Source organism: Syngnathoides biaculeatus, chromosome 16, assembly GCF_019802595.1.
Source record: "Syngnathoides biaculeatus isolate LvHL_M chromosome 16, ASM1980259v1, whole genome shotgun sequence".
In the NCBI taxonomy this organism is placed as follows: Eukaryota; Metazoa; Chordata; class Actinopteri; order Syngnathiformes; family Syngnathidae; genus Syngnathoides; species Syngnathoides biaculeatus.
Genome location: NC_084655.1, coordinates 21,762,725 through 21,781,972, shown reverse-complemented (window position 1 = coordinate 21,781,972; position 19,248 = coordinate 21,762,725). Strand labels below are relative to the sequence as shown.

General features: G+C 45.6%; 1 protein-coding gene and 1 long non-coding RNA gene across 32 annotated transcripts in view; one reads left to right on the top strand and one right to left on the bottom strand.

The window, feature by feature from the left end:
* The window catches only part of LOC133514965 (uncharacterized), a 60,896-nt gene that overhangs the window by 22,372 nt on the left and 19,276 nt on the right, over nucleotides 1-19,248 (top strand). For 28 of the 30 annotated variants that reach the window (XR_009798922.1, XR_009798924.1, XR_009798907.1 and 25 more), the window contains 5 exons: nucleotides 638-733; nucleotides 1,050-1,246; nucleotides 2,348-2,541; nucleotides 2,657-2,755; nucleotides 4,992-5,063. This is a non-coding gene — a long non-coding RNA (uncharacterized LOC133514965). The remainder of the gene's footprint in view (nucleotides 1-637; nucleotides 734-1,049; nucleotides 1,247-2,347; nucleotides 2,542-2,656; nucleotides 2,756-4,991; nucleotides 5,064-19,248) is intronic. The other 2 variants (XR_009798927.1, XR_009798928.1) reach the window with 2 other exon arrangements.
* The window catches only part of kcnt2b (potassium sodium-activated channel subfamily T member 2b), a 49,044-nt gene that overhangs the window by 20,609 nt on the left and 9,187 nt on the right, over nucleotides 1-19,248 (bottom strand). Inside the window, exons 2-9 of one of the 2 annotated variants that reach the window (XM_061847094.1) lie at nucleotides 8,615-8,694; nucleotides 6,945-7,047; nucleotides 6,784-6,846; nucleotides 4,977-5,025; nucleotides 4,508-4,567; nucleotides 2,655-2,729; nucleotides 2,318-2,401; nucleotides 1,079-1,173 (exon numbers count right to left, since the gene is read on the bottom strand). In XM_061847094.1, coding sequence (XP_061703078.1) covers nucleotides 1,079-1,173; nucleotides 2,318-2,401; nucleotides 2,655-2,729; nucleotides 4,508-4,567; nucleotides 4,977-5,025; nucleotides 6,784-6,846; nucleotides 6,945-7,047; nucleotides 8,615-8,694 — 609 coding nt within the window. Of the gene's footprint in view, nucleotides 1-1,078; nucleotides 1,174-2,317; nucleotides 2,417-2,654; nucleotides 2,730-4,507; nucleotides 4,568-4,976; nucleotides 5,026-6,783; nucleotides 6,847-6,944; nucleotides 7,048-8,614; nucleotides 8,695-19,248 lie in introns of those variants that run through there. The other variant, XM_061847093.1, reaches the window with a different exon arrangement.

Sequence of the window (19,248 nt, the reverse complement as noted above, 5' to 3'; positions counted from 1 at the left end):
CGTACCATTTGTCAGAGCGGTGTGACGGCCGTAAATCTTTTCAAACGAACAGAACTCCTTGACAGGTGCCAATTTTGCAACGCTTCTTCGCAGTCAGTTGCTGAGTCATCGCGAGAGAAGAATATACTTGCAAAAACTGCACGGCCTAAGCTGTCAAATGCTGATTGCCTCGTATCGGTCCAAATGAAATGAAAAAGAATTATATAGTTTCTATCCATCCATCCATTCATCCATCTTCTCAGCTGCTTATTCTCACAAGGGTCGTTGGGAGTGCCGGAGGCTCTCCCAGCTGTCAACGGGCAGGAGGCGGGGCACACCCTGAATTGGTTGCCAGCCAATCGCTGGGCACATAGAGACCAGTATGTGTATACGAGTGTAAATATGTCTCATACAGTATGTATTCAGTCCCTAATAAAATGGCTGGACACAATGTATATGTAATACAGTATATAGATGGATGTGTACATGTGCTTCTTTGGTGTTTTATGTTCTCTTTTGCACTCTTCCTTGATGTTAAAAGACCCCATTTGGCCTTTGTTTGATCTGTGCGTTCGCTTTTGTGGCGACGGCTGATTTGCCGGATATCTGTTTGGCTTTTTGCAGGTGTAGCTAATGAAGTGTGTGAATTTTTCAACAGTGTTTGCTCGTAGGCGGGTGGATGCATTCCAGAGCTAATGCGCGGAACCGTGCATATTTACGAGTACGAGAGCAGCTCACCGGGGATGGAAACAAGGTAAATGTCTGCCTCGAGATTCATCAGAGGTGCCGTAGTTCATCTTTCAAGACGAGCCGAGCCGTTTGTTGCTTTGCGACAATCACCAGTTGTCATGTCACGTCGTTATCTCGCTCTCGCAGTCACCAATTATCTTTCGGCTTTGTTTTATTCACCGCTTTCTCGCTCTCGCTCCATCTCCGTGTTACTGCATGTTTCACCACACCATTGTTTGCTCTCTTTTCGCTCTCACCCCTCTGTTACCCCCCCCCCCGCCGCCCCCTCCACCCCACCCGCCTCAGCTGCGAAATCACTTCTCGTCCGTTTCATTATGCAGTTGGTTTTCGAGCCTGTGCGGTTACCCACCATGTAAACATGAGACACACCAGCGTGCTGATGAGGATCACCACCTGGTTGAACATGGCCGAGTGTGTCCGCTGGATGGCCCTGTGGAGGTCGTTCTGCGGAGAAACGCAAAGAGAGAGAGACAGAGAGACGCCGGCTGAGGCGTGCGAAGGGAAACGGGGCCTGGAGGTGCGCTGCTCAGGTCTTAAACGGATCCGACGTGTGCTTGGTGGAGCGTGGGAGAAAGAATGTTTCCTTAAAAAGGGGCTCAGGCCGCAATTCAACACCAGGTCATCTACTTACGACAAATAAACATCTCCTTTCTTGCATTAGGAAAAGAAAAACATGCAGCAATTAGTGGCACCATTTAGTGGTTCCCACGTCTGCATCGCAGTTCTGAGGTTCGAATGTAAGGTGGCCTCTTACGCGGGTTTGCACGTTTTACCTCGTTCATGCTTGGGTTTTCTGCAGGTACTCCGAAAACATTTAGGTTACGTTAAATGTGAGTGTGAATGGTTGTTTATATTTGTATATCATGAGATCAAGAGTAAAAAGAAAAATGGATGGCTGGAAGTGTAAACAAATTGACTTTCGTTTATGTTCAAAAAAGTGGATTAAAGAGCCCATTTGCTCAGCAAAACAGCAGAACCTTTTGAGCGCCCTTACCAGTTTATCCTACGAATTAAAGGATGGATTCTTACCAGATGTTGTACGATCTTACGTTATGTGGCGGTGGCATCTTTAGTCTTTAGTGTTCGATTCACTATTTCGTGGGCAACCGTATTCATGTGCTGTCAGAATGGCACTGACACTGTAATTACTAAAATACTCTAAAACGACTCGTGTTCTTTATTATATTTGATTGAAGCACAAAAACAAGGCACAGTTGTCAAAGGAGAGATAGATGGCCACAAAGAGGAGGGAAAACTGTGGGTGTGGCTATTTTGAGAGGATGTTGACCCTAATCTGTGGATTTGGGCACCAGAGACTCTCCACACTTTGCTTTGAAATGGTAAATGTAGTTTAAAACACTATTCTTCAGTATATGTATTTGCATATTTTAATAACTGCTGCCATCCGCGATATTGCAAAGGCATTCGGCGATGGGCTACGTGCGAAAACTGGTGGCAAATCGCCCCTCGCACTGCCGTTATCTCCCTATTCAGGCTGCAATAAAAGTTGAACTGTCGGCCTTCAAAAAATGAATTTGATCACGCTAATAAAAAGGCACAAAAATGATATTGCAGGTGCTTGACTCACTATCATGTTCTCCAACGCATGTTTGGCCAGCCAGCAGTTGAGGAAAACCGGGATGAAGAGATTTCGGAAGGAGGGCAGAATCACCTGTGGAAACGAGAGGCAGAAACAACTTCACTCCTGCGTGTGTTTCTGCGAGCGGGTGCATACGCGATCGTCCCTGGTGAGCAGGCGGGGAAGCGGAAGCCTACTGTGACACCCATAACTGCCGTGTACTGAAGCAGCAGGTGATAAATGTGTATTCCAGGAGGAGGAGGAGGGAGGGAGGGAAGGAAGGAAGGAAGGAAGGTGCTGTTTGAGAGTGCTTTCGGTGCTCAGTGGCGCATGTCTTTCCACTCACAGTGATCATGAAGGGGACGGCGCTGATCATCTCCAGAATGAAGGGGACACGTAGTACTTGCTCCCAGACGTTGCCCTGGAAACGCAAAGCGCACACAAGAGGTCAGGGAACTCCATTGTCATGGCGACCCCCGTGGGCGGGATTACCGCATAACCGACCCCGCTTAGCAGAAGTGGAAATTGAAAGGGCAGGTTATATATACAAGTTACACAAGTGCCGTTTGGGGGGGGGGGGGTCATTTAGTCGGTTCAAGCCGCCTTTTATGTGACCCCGTCCTAGAAGAGTGTAGGCGGACGGGCTCCCATGTCCTGCATCCGCAAGACTCGGGTCAGCTTTAAAGCCTCAGCAGCAACGCACACATGGGGCCCTTCATAGGCTTTCCGTGGCAGGTACATGAAAGGCGAGGGCGCACCTTGATGGATCGACGCCCCGCAGCAGCAACACGGGGTTTCCACTGAAGTCTGTCTCATGTGTCAATATTTGGACACGTTGGGAGGTCACTGCCCACTAAGAAACCATACACACTCTCTGATTCGTATCATCGCGAGAGACGTCACACAGACGAAAACAATTTGAGAGTCCAATACTTCCCGCCACACTGCGTAACGCTTCCAAGGAACGTTACGCTCGATTGCGTACCGTTAGGTTCAGTCGCGTGCGGCCAATTTTGTTACAGCTGACCAGGCCGCAAACGGTTGACAAATAAAAGACCACGACGGGCGCCCGCGGCAGTCACGGGTCGCCGTCTTGCGCCAGGAAGAAACCGGACCCCACTCGTCGCTCGGCAGAATTCGACGGCACGATCATCTGTGCCTCGTAAACCGAGGAAAAATGAACATCTGTCAGCCACGCGCACTAGATGGGAATTACGAGCCCGTGAAACAAGTTTATTAACATAAGCCGAGTTGTCAGTTCGCAACAGATTTTCCTTACTCCTTATTTCAGAAAGCGGCAGCTCGCGTCCTGACCGAAACAAAGCGGTCAGAGCATTTAACTCCGATCCTAAAGTCCTTGCACTGCCTTCCAGTCATCTTTGGAATAGATTTCAAAGTTCTGCTACTGGTAAATAAATCACTATAAATCACTTCATGATTTAGCTCCTGAATAGATGAAAGAAGTGCTTACGGAATACAAACCCAGCAGAGCTCTGAGATCGACTGACTCAGGTCAAATAGTGGAGCGCGGAGTCCAAAGCAAACGTGGCGAAGCAGCTTTTAGCTATTATGCGGCACACAAATGCAATAAGTTGCCAACAGAAGCGAGGTCACCCCCAAGTGGGAATGTTTTTAAATCCAGGTTGAAAAATCTGCTTTTTTTCTCCTGCTTTTCAGAATATGTCCACTTTTTCATCGTATTACTTGCACAGTATTTTCGGTTTTTAACTGTCTTTTTTTCAAATATATTTTGTCCTTTTTATTGTTTTTATCCCGTTTTAAATGTTGGATCTCTTTGTTTTCAAATGCTTTTAACCACGGAAAGCACGTTGAGTTACCTCGTGTATGAAATGCGCTATACAAATAAATTTGCTTTGCTTTGCTTTACTCCGGCAGCCACCTAAACCAAATTGCAGTAAATCTTTGTACGAACAGCACTTGTAAGCCATAAATATAAACCAGTCTGAGCGTGCCGGCTCGTGCTGTGTGACTACATTTTCTTATACCGACGCGCAAATTCGTTTACCGCGCTCTGTTTGCAATATCGGAACACGGTGACCGTCTTAAAACGGGGATCCCCATCAAAATTCATTTCACAGTTGAATCGCTGCTCCGTATTGCATACAAAGTTCATATTGGAAGGGAAAACGGGCATTTGGTGACTTTCGCAATCAAAATACTCTTCCTTGAGCAACTCACCTTGTAGCTGAGATATACGAGCAACATTGTTTCTGAAAAGCTGATAAAAGCCACGAGCACCTGCAAGGAGAGAGAGAGGGAGGGAGGGAGGGAAAAATGACATTAAAGAGAGAAGAGAGAGGGAGCGAGAACAGACAGGGAGTTGAGACAGTCTGAGAGAGAAATTAGGCATGGCAGATGTAAGAGAAGAGCGTGGGTGGCATCAGTGGGCGCGCTGATGATTGAGCTACAAAGAGAAGAAGCCCATGGGAGCGAAGAGGGGGAATGTGCCGTGATCGCGTCCACTTTTATGTCCATTTGTGCGCCTTTACTCGCATCTCATTAGACGTATGCAAATGAAATGAGGGAATGACAGATAACCTGGAAGAGGGAAGCACACGCCCGGAAAATGCGTATACGCACTACGGCTTATTGTACGGCGTTGTTGTACGCGTGTTTCACAACGCACAAGTCATGTATTCTGTCTGACCTGCATCGCCCACAGCGGGAGAGGTCGGTCCACCCAGATGATCAGCTTCCTTGGCGGTGGAAGGACGTGACGGGACAGGGAGGACAGGTACAAAAACAACACCAACAAAAAAAAGTAATTTGATTTTCAAATGCACAAGCAGTAATGAATGAAACGCTTGATAATAGATATAAGCGATCGAAAAGAGACGGCAATTAGCCGCCGTTGCATTAGTCTTCTTGTTTAAGTGGTAAACGGGATGCAGCTCATTTGTGACACTCAGCAAGCTATTTCTTGGTTAATGGAAGCGGCTGCGCGTGCGTGCATGCTCGTAATTGGGCAATTTCCCAACAATGGGAGCGTTAATGTGCCGCCACAAATCCTGCCGGCGACGCACCCGCAAAAATAAAATACAGCAAACATTTTTGTGAGGGTGGCTCAGCTGGTAAAGCGTTGGCCTCACAGTTCTGAGGTCCCGGGTTCAATCCTGGACCCACCTGTGTGGAGTTTGCATGTTCTCCACGTGCCTGCGTGGGTTTCCTTCGGGCACTCCGGTTTCCTCCCCATCCCAAAAACATGCAATAATAATTGGACACTCTAAATTGCCCGTAGGTGTGATTGTGAGCGCAGCTGTTTATCTCCATGTGCCCTGCGATTGGCTGGCGACCAGTTCAGGGTGTACCCTGCCTCCTGCCCATTGACAGCTGGGATGGGCTCCGGCGCTCCCCGCGACCCTCGTGAGGGTAAGCGGCAAAGAAAATGGATGGATTGATTTTTGTGAGCTTTCTGCCAGTTAGGGTGCATTACTTTCCATATTGAAAGCTAATATAGTCTATAAGAAAATACTGGCAATGGGTATATGGACAACTAATTTTAAGGTGATATTTTTTCCTCATTGTTGTCAGCTTTTTTTGCCAGATACATATTTATTACTCATAGTGGTTGAGTTATTATATGAAAATCCTTATTAGTTCAGATGAGAGCGTGCCGCATCCCAGCTGTTTTAAGGTGGCAGCTAAAATAGACGCAATATTAATAATTTGGATTCATTAAGACAAAGGGCCGATGAAAATGCATTTTGATGAGAGTTTTTCATTTTTTTTTTTTTTACATTGTATTATTATTACCGCTAACTTTCTACAAAATTTGGACGAGAGCAATCACCGCTACTTTGGCTGACGATATTTTCATTTTTCCCAAACACCATCAGCAGCCCATGTTCTCATATTGTAGGCGAAAAGTGATATTCACACAGTCAAATGGAAGTTTACAGCCTTATTGTGAGAAAAGAAGTCCCCCCCCCCACCACCACCACCACCACCACCCCTGCCACCCTTCCAAAGACACCTTGGGGCCTGTCGTGGCCGCCTGCCTGCTCGATTCGCTCCTCCGAATCGGCCGCCTGGAGCCGGAGGCGGCAGCAGCTGAGCTCGCTCTGCCAGCCTCCTTATTCATTTGGAGCCGGAGCTTGGAACGTGGCGTCACCGGCCGCCAATTAGATCAGTCGGTCCCCGGGCCGGAGACAAACGCCGCGGTCTTCCGGGGGCCCGTCTTCCGCCACTTCCTGTTTTGCCCCACCCCCTGCTGTATATCGCATGCTTTATCTCAACTAAATCGCTGTTGATTAGGCTCCACTGGCACTAAATACATATTACACTGACAACTAATCCATACGGTGGGATTGTGATTAATGAATGTGGATCTGGAATGTTCAATAAGTGCTTGTGCGTGGCATCAGTAAAGTGAAATCAGTATTGATCGCGTCATACGACACTCCCGAACGCCGGGGAGCCATCGCTTGTAATTTAAAGACGCGCCGCACACTTACCAGTCAAACTCGCTCCATTGGCGCGGGGACGCGTTCAGCTTGGTGCAGTTGGATCCGCTCATGCTGCGGGGCGGGGACGAAAGAAAAGGGTCATTTCCCGTCGAGTTCCTCCCGCGGTTCCCGCCGGAACGTTCCGCGATGCCGCGTCGTGCGGTTCTCACCAGTCGGGCCGCCACTCTTGCGGGTTGTCCAGAAGCACTCTGACGATGTAGAGGAGGCAGCTCAGCACTTTGAGCGCAAAGTTAAACATTCGCACTCGTAAACCTGCAAAGGAAAGATCGGAGGGTTCTTTTCAGTCTGTTTGAGGTCTTTGACAATAGAAAATAACGGGAAATCCACATATGACGGACCACCGTGATGACATTCAACGTTATTTGATTGTTTTTTTTTTTTTTTTTTTTAGAAATGTTACAAAATTAAACATATTAAATAGGCACAGTTGAATTCCCAATGACTAATATTACTTATGTTTATTCAGTGCCAAAATAAAATAAAATAAAAAAAAATCTCTACAACACATAAGGTAGAAAACATATTTGAAAATTTTACAGGCAAGTTTTGGGTCATCTTACTATTAATTTTGTAAAAGGTATGTGTGACATTCTACTAGTTCAAACAGGAACAAGGTGAATATTGACAGATGTGACTGCTAATTTGGATAATTTTTCGCACTTTCATGAGCATTTGTACAACTTTTGGTGTGGGATTCGTACAGTGTATTACTTTTTACATGAGCTCCAACTAAATTCAAATGATAATCATTTTTTTCCTGCAAAAGGAGACAGTACTACCCTTTTGAAGTACACTTTGGATAATTGTGTTCAATTCCCAAAATATGTAGACATTGCCAAAATGACACAGGAGTAAAATTATTAGCTGCAAATTAAACACACCCCATCCATCCATTTTCTTAGCCGCTTACCCTCACAAGGGTTGCCCGGAGTGCTGGAGCCCATCCCAGCCGTCAACGGGCAGGAGGCGGGGTACGCCCTGAACTGGTCGCCAGCCAATCGCAGGGCACATGGAGACAAAACAGTCGCACTCACGATCACACCTCGGCGCAATTTAGAGTGTCCAGTTAATGTTGAGAACATGCAAACTCCACATAGGCGTGGCCGGGATTGAACCTGGGACCACAGAACTGTGAGTCCAACGCTTTACTAGCTGAGCCCACCGTGCCGCCTTAAACAAAACCATTAATGTTAAACGTTAATATTAAAACATCTTATTGTCCGTTTCTGTCAGGTTTATAACTGATTACAATGCTTTGTTTATGCAAAAAAAAAAAAAAAAAAAAACAGTAATTGTGGGACCAAACTCAATATTTATGCACAAGTAAAGTTATGTACACTTTTACTAGCATTTTCAGCTTATTTCAAGTCTTACAGCTTGTACATCGCATGACCAACTGAATTCTCCTGATTAGTGAGTTTTTCCTCACAAAAGTAAACTAAATGGTAAATGGAATGCAATTATATAGTTCTTATATGAGCAGTTGTGTTTTTTTTTTTTTTTTTTTAATGGGAGGTTCATTCATTTTGAATAAGGGGGCATGTATGGACCTGAGCGCCCCCACAAATAAGATGGCTGGTTCTGTCGTGGGTACTGAGTCGAAACACCTTCGGGTCAGTCGTTATTTCCTGCCCGCTTGTAGTAAACGCGTTGAATGAAAACATACTGAAAAAAAGAGAGCACGGCGATGCCCGCCGCATGTTTCATCAACTGGACTCACTCATGGAGAACCAAAAGGCAAACGAAGGCAACTGATGAAAGGCAGCCAACGTGCTGGACAGGGGAGGGGGGAGGACGGGGTGGGGCGGGGAGGACTCACTGGATCTTTGGTTTTTGATGAAGAACAGCTTGAGGCGCTCCTTAAACGTGTTCTCGTTCACGTAGAACTCCACTTGCACCCTGCAGCGGAAGACGGAGACGTAAAAGAGGGTCAGAAATGTCTAGAGAGGACATAGACTGTGAGCTGGACTGTGAGGGAGAAAAAAAAAAATGAATCAAATTGCAGATAAAAGGGGGTCATAATTATTTAAGCATATCAAGTATTAGAAGAAGCGCCACTAATGGCTTTTAGGAGTTAATGGCACTCCAGTAGGGGCCCAGTCATCCTCTGTCGCTCTCGTTTGCCACGCTGATGGAATATAGAGCAACAAATGACTTGCCTCTGATATAACTGCTCAACATAAGAGACCATAATTGCTCCTTTTTTTTTTTTTTCCTTTCCCCCCACCCCTCTTCCATGCCGGCACCCTTCTGGCGAGAGGGACGTGTGCGCAAAAGTACCCGCCTGCATGCGTGTGGGTTATTAGGATTATTACAGCTCTCACGCGGAGACGCAATGGAAAACAACAAAGACTGTTGTGGTCCGACGCCGGCGGATTGCGCGACATGGGAGTGCCTGGACCGGAGGGGACTGCATTTCCTCTTTGACCGCTCGGTCTCCTTTCATCTCTTTTTTTGGGAGTTGAAAACGACTCGGGTTGGAGGGGTGAGATGGAAGGACGCCTGACCGGCCTTAACAGTCGCGGCGGCATTGGCCATCACGGGGGTTCCGCAGTGACCCTCCTCCCAATTTCACGCGCGCACACTTTTAGGAGGTGCGAGCTTCCCCGTAGTTGCCACGGCAACGCGACGACGGCGGCTCGCCTCCCGCTCCCCTCACACACGAGCAGATGTGAGGAAGCATACTTGTGAAGGGCGCTCAGCCATGGGGTCCAAACCTGTTGATGCCAACCCACACCCCGCCCTACACTCCCGTCCGCCCCGCCCCTCCGCAAGCCGCCTGCTGACAAAATCACTTTTCGCACATATGAAGGATCCCAAAGGCCCGCGTGGGTGTAATTGCGCCTTCCGATTAGAACGCGACCGGGTGCTGCAGATATGACAGGACATGGGTTATATTTGCATAGCGACTACGATCGGGTCAGGCGGATTAGCGTGGTTACGGGTCTGAGCTAATCCATGCGCAGAGCAATCATGCAGTCGATATCGTGTCGTGACAAAGTGATCGTCGCCTACCTGAGAAAACATGTCGCACGTGCTTTGAAAAACACATCTATTGAAAATGAAAGGCGAGGCCTGGCAGCTTCAGACGTAAGTGAAAATAGTCATAAATATATACTGGAAGAAATGTATTACTTTGAAAGTGTCACTCAAAAACAAGTTTTCGTTGCAGCACGAGTGAGATCAGAATGTGCAGGTGTACCTCATGAAATGTACAACACGGACGTGAATTTTTCCCAATATTCAGCCAAAAGAGATGGCGGTTAAAAGAAAATTCCCCTGGTTTGGAGTAACAATGCATCCAATAGGTCATGTGATATGGACTCTGTCTTGATAATGTGATGTTAAATCCTCTCTCATTTAATTGTCTTTTGAGAAGATTTTTGAGAATTACGAATTTTCAGGTACACCGGCATTTTGGCGAGTCACATGACCTACGTGCGCGGATGTGACGTGTTACGTGCCTAGCGGCGGAGCCATGAGGTCCCTCCCCGAGCTCAGACTCCGCGTCATTCCGCCCGAAGAACCATCCAAATATTCAACATTATTTACCGCCACAGGTTCAAATCTGTATACGGAAGTGTTCCTCCGCCTTCCCGATCAAACCAAACTGCTATTTCTTCATCAGATGAGGACAAATCCGAGAAAACAGCGCTGAGCATAATGGTGCCCCATGTAATGGAGCGTTTGGAACGGCACGTAACACGTCACATCCGCGCGTTTAGGTCAAGTGACTCGCCAAAATGGCGGCGCCCCTGAAAATGTTTAATTGTCGATAAAAATCCTCTCTTCTCACATTAGTGAAAATAAATTGATCGATTCCAACATCTTTTATTTCAGATCCTCCCTTGCTTCGTAAAAAGCGCCTATTGAGATACGTTTCCAAAAAAGCAAAATGATTTTTATGTACAGACTCTGTGGTGTCACATGACTACTGTTGAATGCACGGGGGTCCTTCTTTCAACCCGAATCCTCGAAGCCTATTCAAATGATGTCAGGTGAGCATTTGATAACGTCCCAAGAGAAGAGCATCGTGTGCCTTTTCTTGAAGCTGCAGCCTTTTCCCTCGAGTGAACGCGAAGAATACGCAAGCCTGATAAGTCTTGAAGGGATTGAGGTGAAAAAACACGTGACATTACAATAGCCTTATGTCCATCTTTGAAAAGGTTAAAGTAAAAAAAAAAAAAAAAAAAAAAACTGTTCACCTGAATACCGACTGGAGTGTGTCAGTCACACCCAACGCATTCAACCGTGCTTTGATGGTCACTGCTTTGGGCACTGGGAACCGACAAGAGCCTTCCCCAAACTATTCAAATGGCCTCGCAAATTGTCCAAAACGTTTTTCCATTTACATTCCTTGTTGATGAATGCGCATCTCGGTAGTTTTGTCCACTTCCCGGAAGCCATTGCGGCGACTCGGCGGGGCGTCGGAACCGTCTCACTGTGGCCGCTGTCGTTGTTTGTCTGTAAAATATCCAGACTGGCCTTTTCCTGCCACGCGCTCGCTCCTCATCCTGTCTGTCCAAGTTTATCAAATGGATTCCTCCTCAGCGTGTGACTGAGATGGTCTCTATGAAGCAAAAACAGCAGCTGGGAGGGATGCGGGGGGAGGAATGCTGGCTTGAAATGACATTTAATGATAGATAGCAAGAGTGGATTTACATCGTTGGTCTTCATGCCCCTATCGGATTTCGTTCCCTTATCAGTTTGTTTTGTCTTTCAACTTTGATGTCTGATATCACAGTGCTTACGCTGACTGAACACCACAAACAAGTGCACAAGTCCAAAACGCAACTTCTACAGAAGTAACAACTACAAAAGGCAATTCAAATTTGTTCTCTATCTTGTAGTTATTCCTAAAATAGCCAAAAGGTAAGGCAGTACTAGTACAAGTTTGTAATATTACAGGTAGTTTTCCGCATACCGAGTGAAGAATCTGCAACTGAAGTGTTGCGTAGTGTGCGTGGTTTGACAACTAATTCTCATGAGTGCTGAACCATTGGCCGCTTGTTATGTTGTGATCCAAAATTTGAATCGCCGTTGAACAGCCATGTTAGCATAAAAATGAAACCGCAGGTGACCAGCGATCATCGATATTTATAATGGGACCTTTGGATAGAAAGCAAAGCCTGTAGCGTGTCTTTTAACTCTTCTTCTTTTCCTTTCGGCTTGTCTCGTTAGGGGTCCCCCACATCTTTTTCCATCTAAGCCTCTCTCCACCGTCCTCATGTCGTCCGTCACAACATCCATCGACCTTTTCTTTAGTCTTCCTCTCGCTCTCTTCCTTGGCAGCTCCATCCTCAGCACCCTTCTACCAATACTCTCAACTCTCTCGCCTCTGAACATGACCAAACCGTCAAAGTCTGCTCTCTCGATAGAACCTTGTCTCCAAAACATCCAACTTTGTTCCGTCCCTCTAATGAGCTCATTTCTAATCCTATCCAACCTGCTCACGCCGAAGCAGAACCTCAACATCTTCATTTCTGATACGTCAAGTTCTGCTTCCTGTCGTCTCTTCAGTGCCACCGTCTCTGATCCGTACATCATGGCCGGCCTCACCGCTGTTTTATAAACGTTGCCCTTCATCCTAGCAAAGACTCCTCCCGTCACATAACACACCAGACACCTTCCGCCAGCTGTTGCAACCTGCTTGGACCCGTTTCTCCACTTCCTGACCACACTCACCATTGCCGAGTGTCTGTTGACGAAATGTACTTAATAGCGCAAATAATCATTGCTACAGCACCTGCTTCTCAAATATTCACCCTCTTTTTCTCTTTCCTTGACAATCGTGCCATGTTTTTGTGGTTCAATTAAAAAAAACGACAACTCTACAGTATGTGGAGCCTCAAACCCTAATACATTTTTGCTGATTTTCCATTTTAGCATGTCGTTTGGATAATTGCTGTGCAATTGCTTGGAGTATAGTCAACTGTATTTTTTTTATTTTTCCCAAGGGATGCACTTAAGTCACTCTTGGCCACGTGGTTGGGTGTAGGACAGATGAATCGGCTCACCTAAAACCATGTAATGTGAATCCACCTCAAGAGAACCAGGCCAAAACAGCTGACTGTCAGACAGATAGACTGTTTACACGGGATGACGTATGAGGGAATGCCGGTATGAAACGTTGTGTGTGTGTGTGTCTCCCCCCCCCCCCCCCCCCACTGCTCCCACCCAAGCCGGCTCGCCAATAATGACACAGCAGCGGGCCTTTAATCGCATGACAGGGCGACGTAAGAAGTGCGACTCGTGTCAACCTCCACGCTCTTTGGTACGAGCTTGTCGAGGTCAGCGCTCACACCGCGATGTTTTTATAGAATAGAACTCAGACGTCACAGCATGGGCCGACACAACACTTGCAGATGTACCGAAATCCTGCATCGTAGCATTAATCCGCGTTTATTAGTCACTTACAAAGTGAGACAAAATACCAAAAAGGAAATTTTCATTTTACATTTTTTTCTCAGTATTTTTTTTTTTTTTGGGGGGGGGGATGAGTTTCTGCAATTGGCTGGCAACCAGTTCAAGGTGTACTTGAACAGGTATAGAGCTCGTGCACCTACGTCACCGAAGTCACGTGACTTGTCATATTGACGGTTTAAGCAAAGCGTTCTTCAATGCTAAGTCGGTTGGAGATGGCACGAAAATACATCGTATTGCACGACGCCCAGAGTTTTGTCCGATGCCGTTAAACATTGAGAAAGTACGTGGAAAAATGAGAGACACTTAGCATCGAGGACCCATATTTAATGCCGAAGTCGATGATTTCACCGATAAGAAAGTGGACTGTTGACCTGCTTCCGCTTGTCTTGGACAACAGGATCTACACATGGATCTGGTGAGGAAGTTGTCGAGATTTGCACAGAAGAGTTTGAAAGCGTAGAAAAGTCTGGAGGCATGCAAATACTTGGTTGCTGGATCTGTTCTCAATCAAGAATAAATCCCACATAGCGATGGAGCCACTCAGTTTTTTCAATACAAATTGCAATCTTTAAATGAATGACCCCTGGTTTTGCACAAACTCGCATTCATTAACTATGATTGGGAAAAAAAAGAGGACAAGCGAGTCGGTATTTAGTATTTATAATGCCAAGTTGGCTCATTTGAGAACAATGCATTAAAAAAAAATAGATGGAGTCGGCTCCTCTGTACACGGAAGCGTGTTGCAGCCACACGTTAACCTACGTAAACATTACTGTGATGGACCGAACCGGCAATATGACGCCGTGAAAATGGTGACGTCACGTGCACGAGCTCTATAGCGGTGATGTCGGCAAGTCTGAGAAATGTTGCCGCTAGCATCTTTGTAGTTTGTGGCTCTCCTTTCCCACGCCAGAGGACATCAAACCAAGTAAAAGAAAAGAAAACATTGTACTTTTGCTTTATTATTTAATAGTCCCACAAAACAAAAAGTGACTTTCACGGCTGTAAACATCAAACCATTTTTCAAAATAGAAAAATCAATTAAACGGATTCATAATGTTTGGCTGCAAGACGGCGTTTGTTGGCAAGTGTGAAGCGCGGCGGATGCTTTGCTCCCGAGATCAGACAAGGACAAGCAGGAAGACTAATGATAATTTCACCTCTAAAAGGAGACGGCAGAAATGGAAATACTTGACTGCTAATCCACTCCTGGCGGCGGAGTTTTCACTTGTCATAAGAAATATGCCCGTGCAGTTGAAGCACTCCACGGAAAAATGCGGGGAGCCGTAAATGAGCGACGGGCTGTTACTCCGCATTGTGTACGCCGTCATCTTGAAAAAGGAGGACACTGTTTACAAAAGCAAAATGAAAAGACGTCATAATATTATGGAGACAAAAAAAAACAAAACAAAAAAACCTTGAGGACAGGAGGGACATAAATGACATTTCTGCACCTGCATGCTCTAATAACTTTTGGAAAGAGCCAGCACGCACTCTTGGTCTCCAAGATTACTGCGATGGAATAATTGACGCAACGGCTCGTCCCTGACCCACATATGTACAGCAGGATGTGGGATAACAAAGAAAAAGGAGTCCTCCATACAAAGAAATGTGACATCCTTGAGGGGAGCTTGACAATGAGCCCTCGTGACGACGGCGCAAAATGGTACCAATTCCGCACGCCGCTAGCGGGAGATTGATTTGAACACTCAAGTGAAACAAGCAGAGACTTTCATAATCGCCTAATATTGCCTGAGATCTTAAAATGCTCCGCAGGTGCCCTTTCATTCAGGGATATTAAAAAAAAAAAAAAAAAAAGCAGGATGGTTAGGATGGAAATGGACCGATAAATGCTATTACTATATCATTACTCGCTAATACTGTGATTCCTTGTGCTATGTATCCGGACCGTGAAGAGCGAAGATACACGGGCAATTGCATCGAGAAATTAATAATAATGATTAGTATTATTTTTAGCTTCCCAATTTCTAGGTTAAGTGTGGCTAAACCACCAATATGTATTTTTGGGGTTGTGATAATCATTCTGCTGTGAATGTCTTGGCCACCAGAGGGGCAGCATTCGGTCAGAATGTACTACAGACGGCTCCTCACTTCGCTTCTCAGTACGGCAGTTGTATTAGTTGCTCTTTGCAGAGAATAGAGAATATATGCCTGTGAGTATGGTAATGTTATTATCCGTTATTACCTGTGTTGCTGGTCTCTGTTTTCCGTTTCGTAAAAAGTAACAACACCACCACATACGTGCTAATTGTTAGCCCGTGTGCCTACCGTGTTTTCCATCGTGACTGTCGAGTTAGCGGAAGCTGTGTAGCTGTTTTAACGACACAAAGTTTAATTGTCGTTTAGTTTGACAGTAACCTTTCGCTGAGAGCGGCAATTAACAGCTCAGAGCAGTTTGATAGTGTTACCTGCCAACTGCCGCTTGTTATGAAGTGACTTGAGTCACCTGGCGCCGTACAGCGCTGGCAAGTTCAAATTGAAATTATTTTGTTTTTTTAATATAGTGCCAAATCATGACAGAAGTTGTCTCAGGTTGCTTTACACGGGGAGCAGGTCTAAACTCACAAGTCAAAGCAAAGCCTGTTCGCAGGTATCGCAAGGCATCACTGTACGACTCAGGCGACAATAAAATAAAAAATCTCGGACAACTTTGTCCCCCGTCCGTCCATCCTCTTTCTATTGCACTTGTCTTCATCGGGGTTGCGGGTTTGCTCAAGTGTATCACACCTGACTTTGGGTGAGTTGCAGGGTCCACGCTGGAGTGCTCACCGGCGATTGCAGGGCACATTTCAACAACAACAAAAAAAAGCAAACATCCATACAGCCATCCATCGTGCATTTTTTTTTTTTAAAACATTTTTGGTGCTTGTTTTCATTAGGGTGGCAAGTGAGCTGAAGCCAATCCTAGTTGGCTTTGGGTAAGAGGCGGGGTATGACCTGGCCTTCAGACTCCTTAAAAACACCACCAAACCGCATCAGGACCGTATCACACCACTCGTTACATCACTCCACTGGCTTCCTGTGAGTCAAGGGATAGATTTTTAATCTTACTGCTGGGCCTGGCCCACAAAGCTCAAAATGGTCTTGGGTCAAAACACATGCAAGATTTATTAGTTCCCTACGAAGGATTCAGAACCCTCAGGTCATCAGCATTACAACTGTGTGTTCGCAGAACCAGAACCAAACAAAGCCAAGCGGCACGGTTCCGACAAACATCCTGAATACCTGTGGTCTGCTTAAACCGACAATTTATTTAACTCTGGCCTGAAGAGATTAGTTTTTATTGCAGTATTCTAAAGAATTACTGATTTAATAATCCCTGCACTTTTCTGATTTTTTTATTAGCTTCATTTTCAAACATTTTGCTCTCCTGTTTCAAATCCCCACTGCCTCTTAAATGTTATTTTATTGTAAAATCTTTTGCTCGCATTTTAAAAAATTTTTTTGTATGTATGGATTTGCATCTGTGAAGCACTTTGAATTGGCAAGTATGAATGATGGTATCATTAAAAAGAATAACTTGCTCTGCCCTAGGTTGGCACCGTAGATTGCTCGCCAACCACGTCAAATGTGTTCTTTTTGTTTAATGAAGCACACAATTTTTGCCCTGAACTGTTTGTAAAAGCCAGAATCTTTTTTTTTTTTTTTTTTACGTCACCGCATAGACAATAGCAAGACAAGGTGAAATTTGATGCGGGGACCTCTCAACTGCGAGACACACATGCTTACCACTAGGCCAGGGAAGGACCATGGAGAGCTCCCCAATGCATTGTTCTAGAATATTACCTTGTCTCAAATAAATAAGAACCTGCCCAATTTATTATCAGACAACAAGTACACCGTGTCAAGTGTCTTTCGCGCTCTCCAGCCAAGAGTAGCAATCATTTAAATGCATCAAGAGTCTGGGCAATAAATAAAAACACCAAAGGACGCGTCTTGTTTATAATGCAGGTTAATTCAGAAAGAACCCGTTGTCCTCACACAATGCTACAAGATAACAAGTCAGGTTGATTGAACACTTGAAATTGTCCTTAGGCGTGGATGTGAATCTGAATTATTATTATTTTTTTTTAAACTGGCGACCACTTAAGGGCGTACCCAACTTCTCGCCCAAAGTGCAGCATCTAATAAATGGAATTCTCTGTGCAACGTGCAACAAAAAATAATTATGGGAGAGTGGAAGTTGAATTTCCCCTTTGAGGTATAATTAATGAATTGCAAAAAAAAAAAAAAAAAAAAAAAAAAAGCAAGTGCTACGTAACATAGGTGGGTGGGGGGGTTATCATGAGTCAACGTCTCCAAATGTAGGAGGTAAAATTAGTGTCTCCACTTTTTTTTCATCTGATTGCAACAAAAATACACCTTTCACTTTCGAATCGGCATGTTGCAAGTGACCCCCATATACATATTTGTGTGCAGCTTGATTATTAATGTGTTACAACACATTAATAGACAATAGGTGCCCTATCTGGTCAGAAATATTGGAAAATTGTGTTTGTATTGCTTTTGTAGCCTACAACAGTTTCCACTCTTTGCGGAAGACTTTCTATGAGGTCTTCAGTCACTGAACCAGGACCGGTCTAAAAATCTCTCTTGTAGTTCAACGCAAAGGTGTCGATAGGCTTTGACGTCAGGGTTCCCAAAGCATTTCGCCGATCGAGTGGTTCTTAAAACATTTTGCACCAGCTACCGCGTAAAAAAACACTTTGCATTCCAAGTACTACTCCAAACTAAAATTGTAAACATCACTCACGTTTGTTATAGGCGGCGTTTGAATGTAAACAAACAACTGGAGTTTTCTATCAGCCGATGGTACGTCCTTTAGTGAGCAACACGCATGAAGAAGCAGTGGTTCCATTTTACTGTCCCATTTAGTCCTCTGTTTGGCTTTTAATGGCGACCGTGCGCAACCCGAGGTGTTACAACTTCCACATATCATCGGTGGTGACAATATGCTCGGGCCTTTTGCTCCCTGACGTCATCAGCCTTGCCTCATCTCTTCGCTGAAAAAAAGGGCTTTTGCAACTCGCCGCACGCAGCGCAAGCGTCTCTCGTTAGCGACTCTTTGTCTTGGAGACACAAGAACAATCACCCAAAGTATGAAACAATATATCACTCACCGTTCATAACTCTATTAAGAACCATCAAGTAGCAATTTATCTCTCTGTCTCCTCACATTAGATTATTCGCGGATGAGAGCGGGCAATTGTCTGTTTCATCTTAAATCAGTGCCGTGAAAGGAATGAAACATGAGCGGAAAGGCCGCCGCGGCCGCTGTCGGTTGTGTATAAAGCGCTAACGTGGTTTGCGAATAAGGGAGCTGTGATCGGTGGACAAGCCCGTTAGTGATACGCCTCGCGCGCCAGGGGAGGCCCTCCAATAACAGGCGGGAATGAAATCGCTCGGACGTTACGCCGAGGCCGCTACCTTGCGGGGCTCTCTGTGTCGGCTGCAGTTGTCGTAAAAGCAGTAGCGAGAAAAGCTGCAGTTCTGTTAGAAATCTTGTCTTCACGCCACCTGAATAGTCGGCCTTTGTTGACCGTTCAGCCGGATGGTTACCAAGCGATGTCGTCCTGGCTTGGGGTGAACAGGTCCACATTGAAAGGTGGAAGTCCCTTTAACACAGTGGTTTTCAAAATTTTCTGGTGTGTTATGTGACAGAAGAGTCTCTGCTAGGATGAAGGGCAAAGTTTATAAAACAGTGATGAGGCCGGCCGTGATGGACAGATTAGAGACAACGGGAAGCAGAACTGGAGGTGGCAGAAATGAAGATGTTGAGGTTCTCGCTCGGATAGGATTAGAAATGAGCTCATTAGAGGACAGCCAAAGTTGGATGTTTTGGAGACAACGTCCGAGAGAGCAGACTTCGATGGTTTGGACGTGTCCAGAGGCGAGAGAGTGAGGAAATTGGTAGGAGGGTGGTAAGGATGGAGCTACCAGGGAAGAGAGAGCGAGAGGAAGACCAAAGAAACGTCGATGGATGTTGTGAGGGAGGACATGAAGACT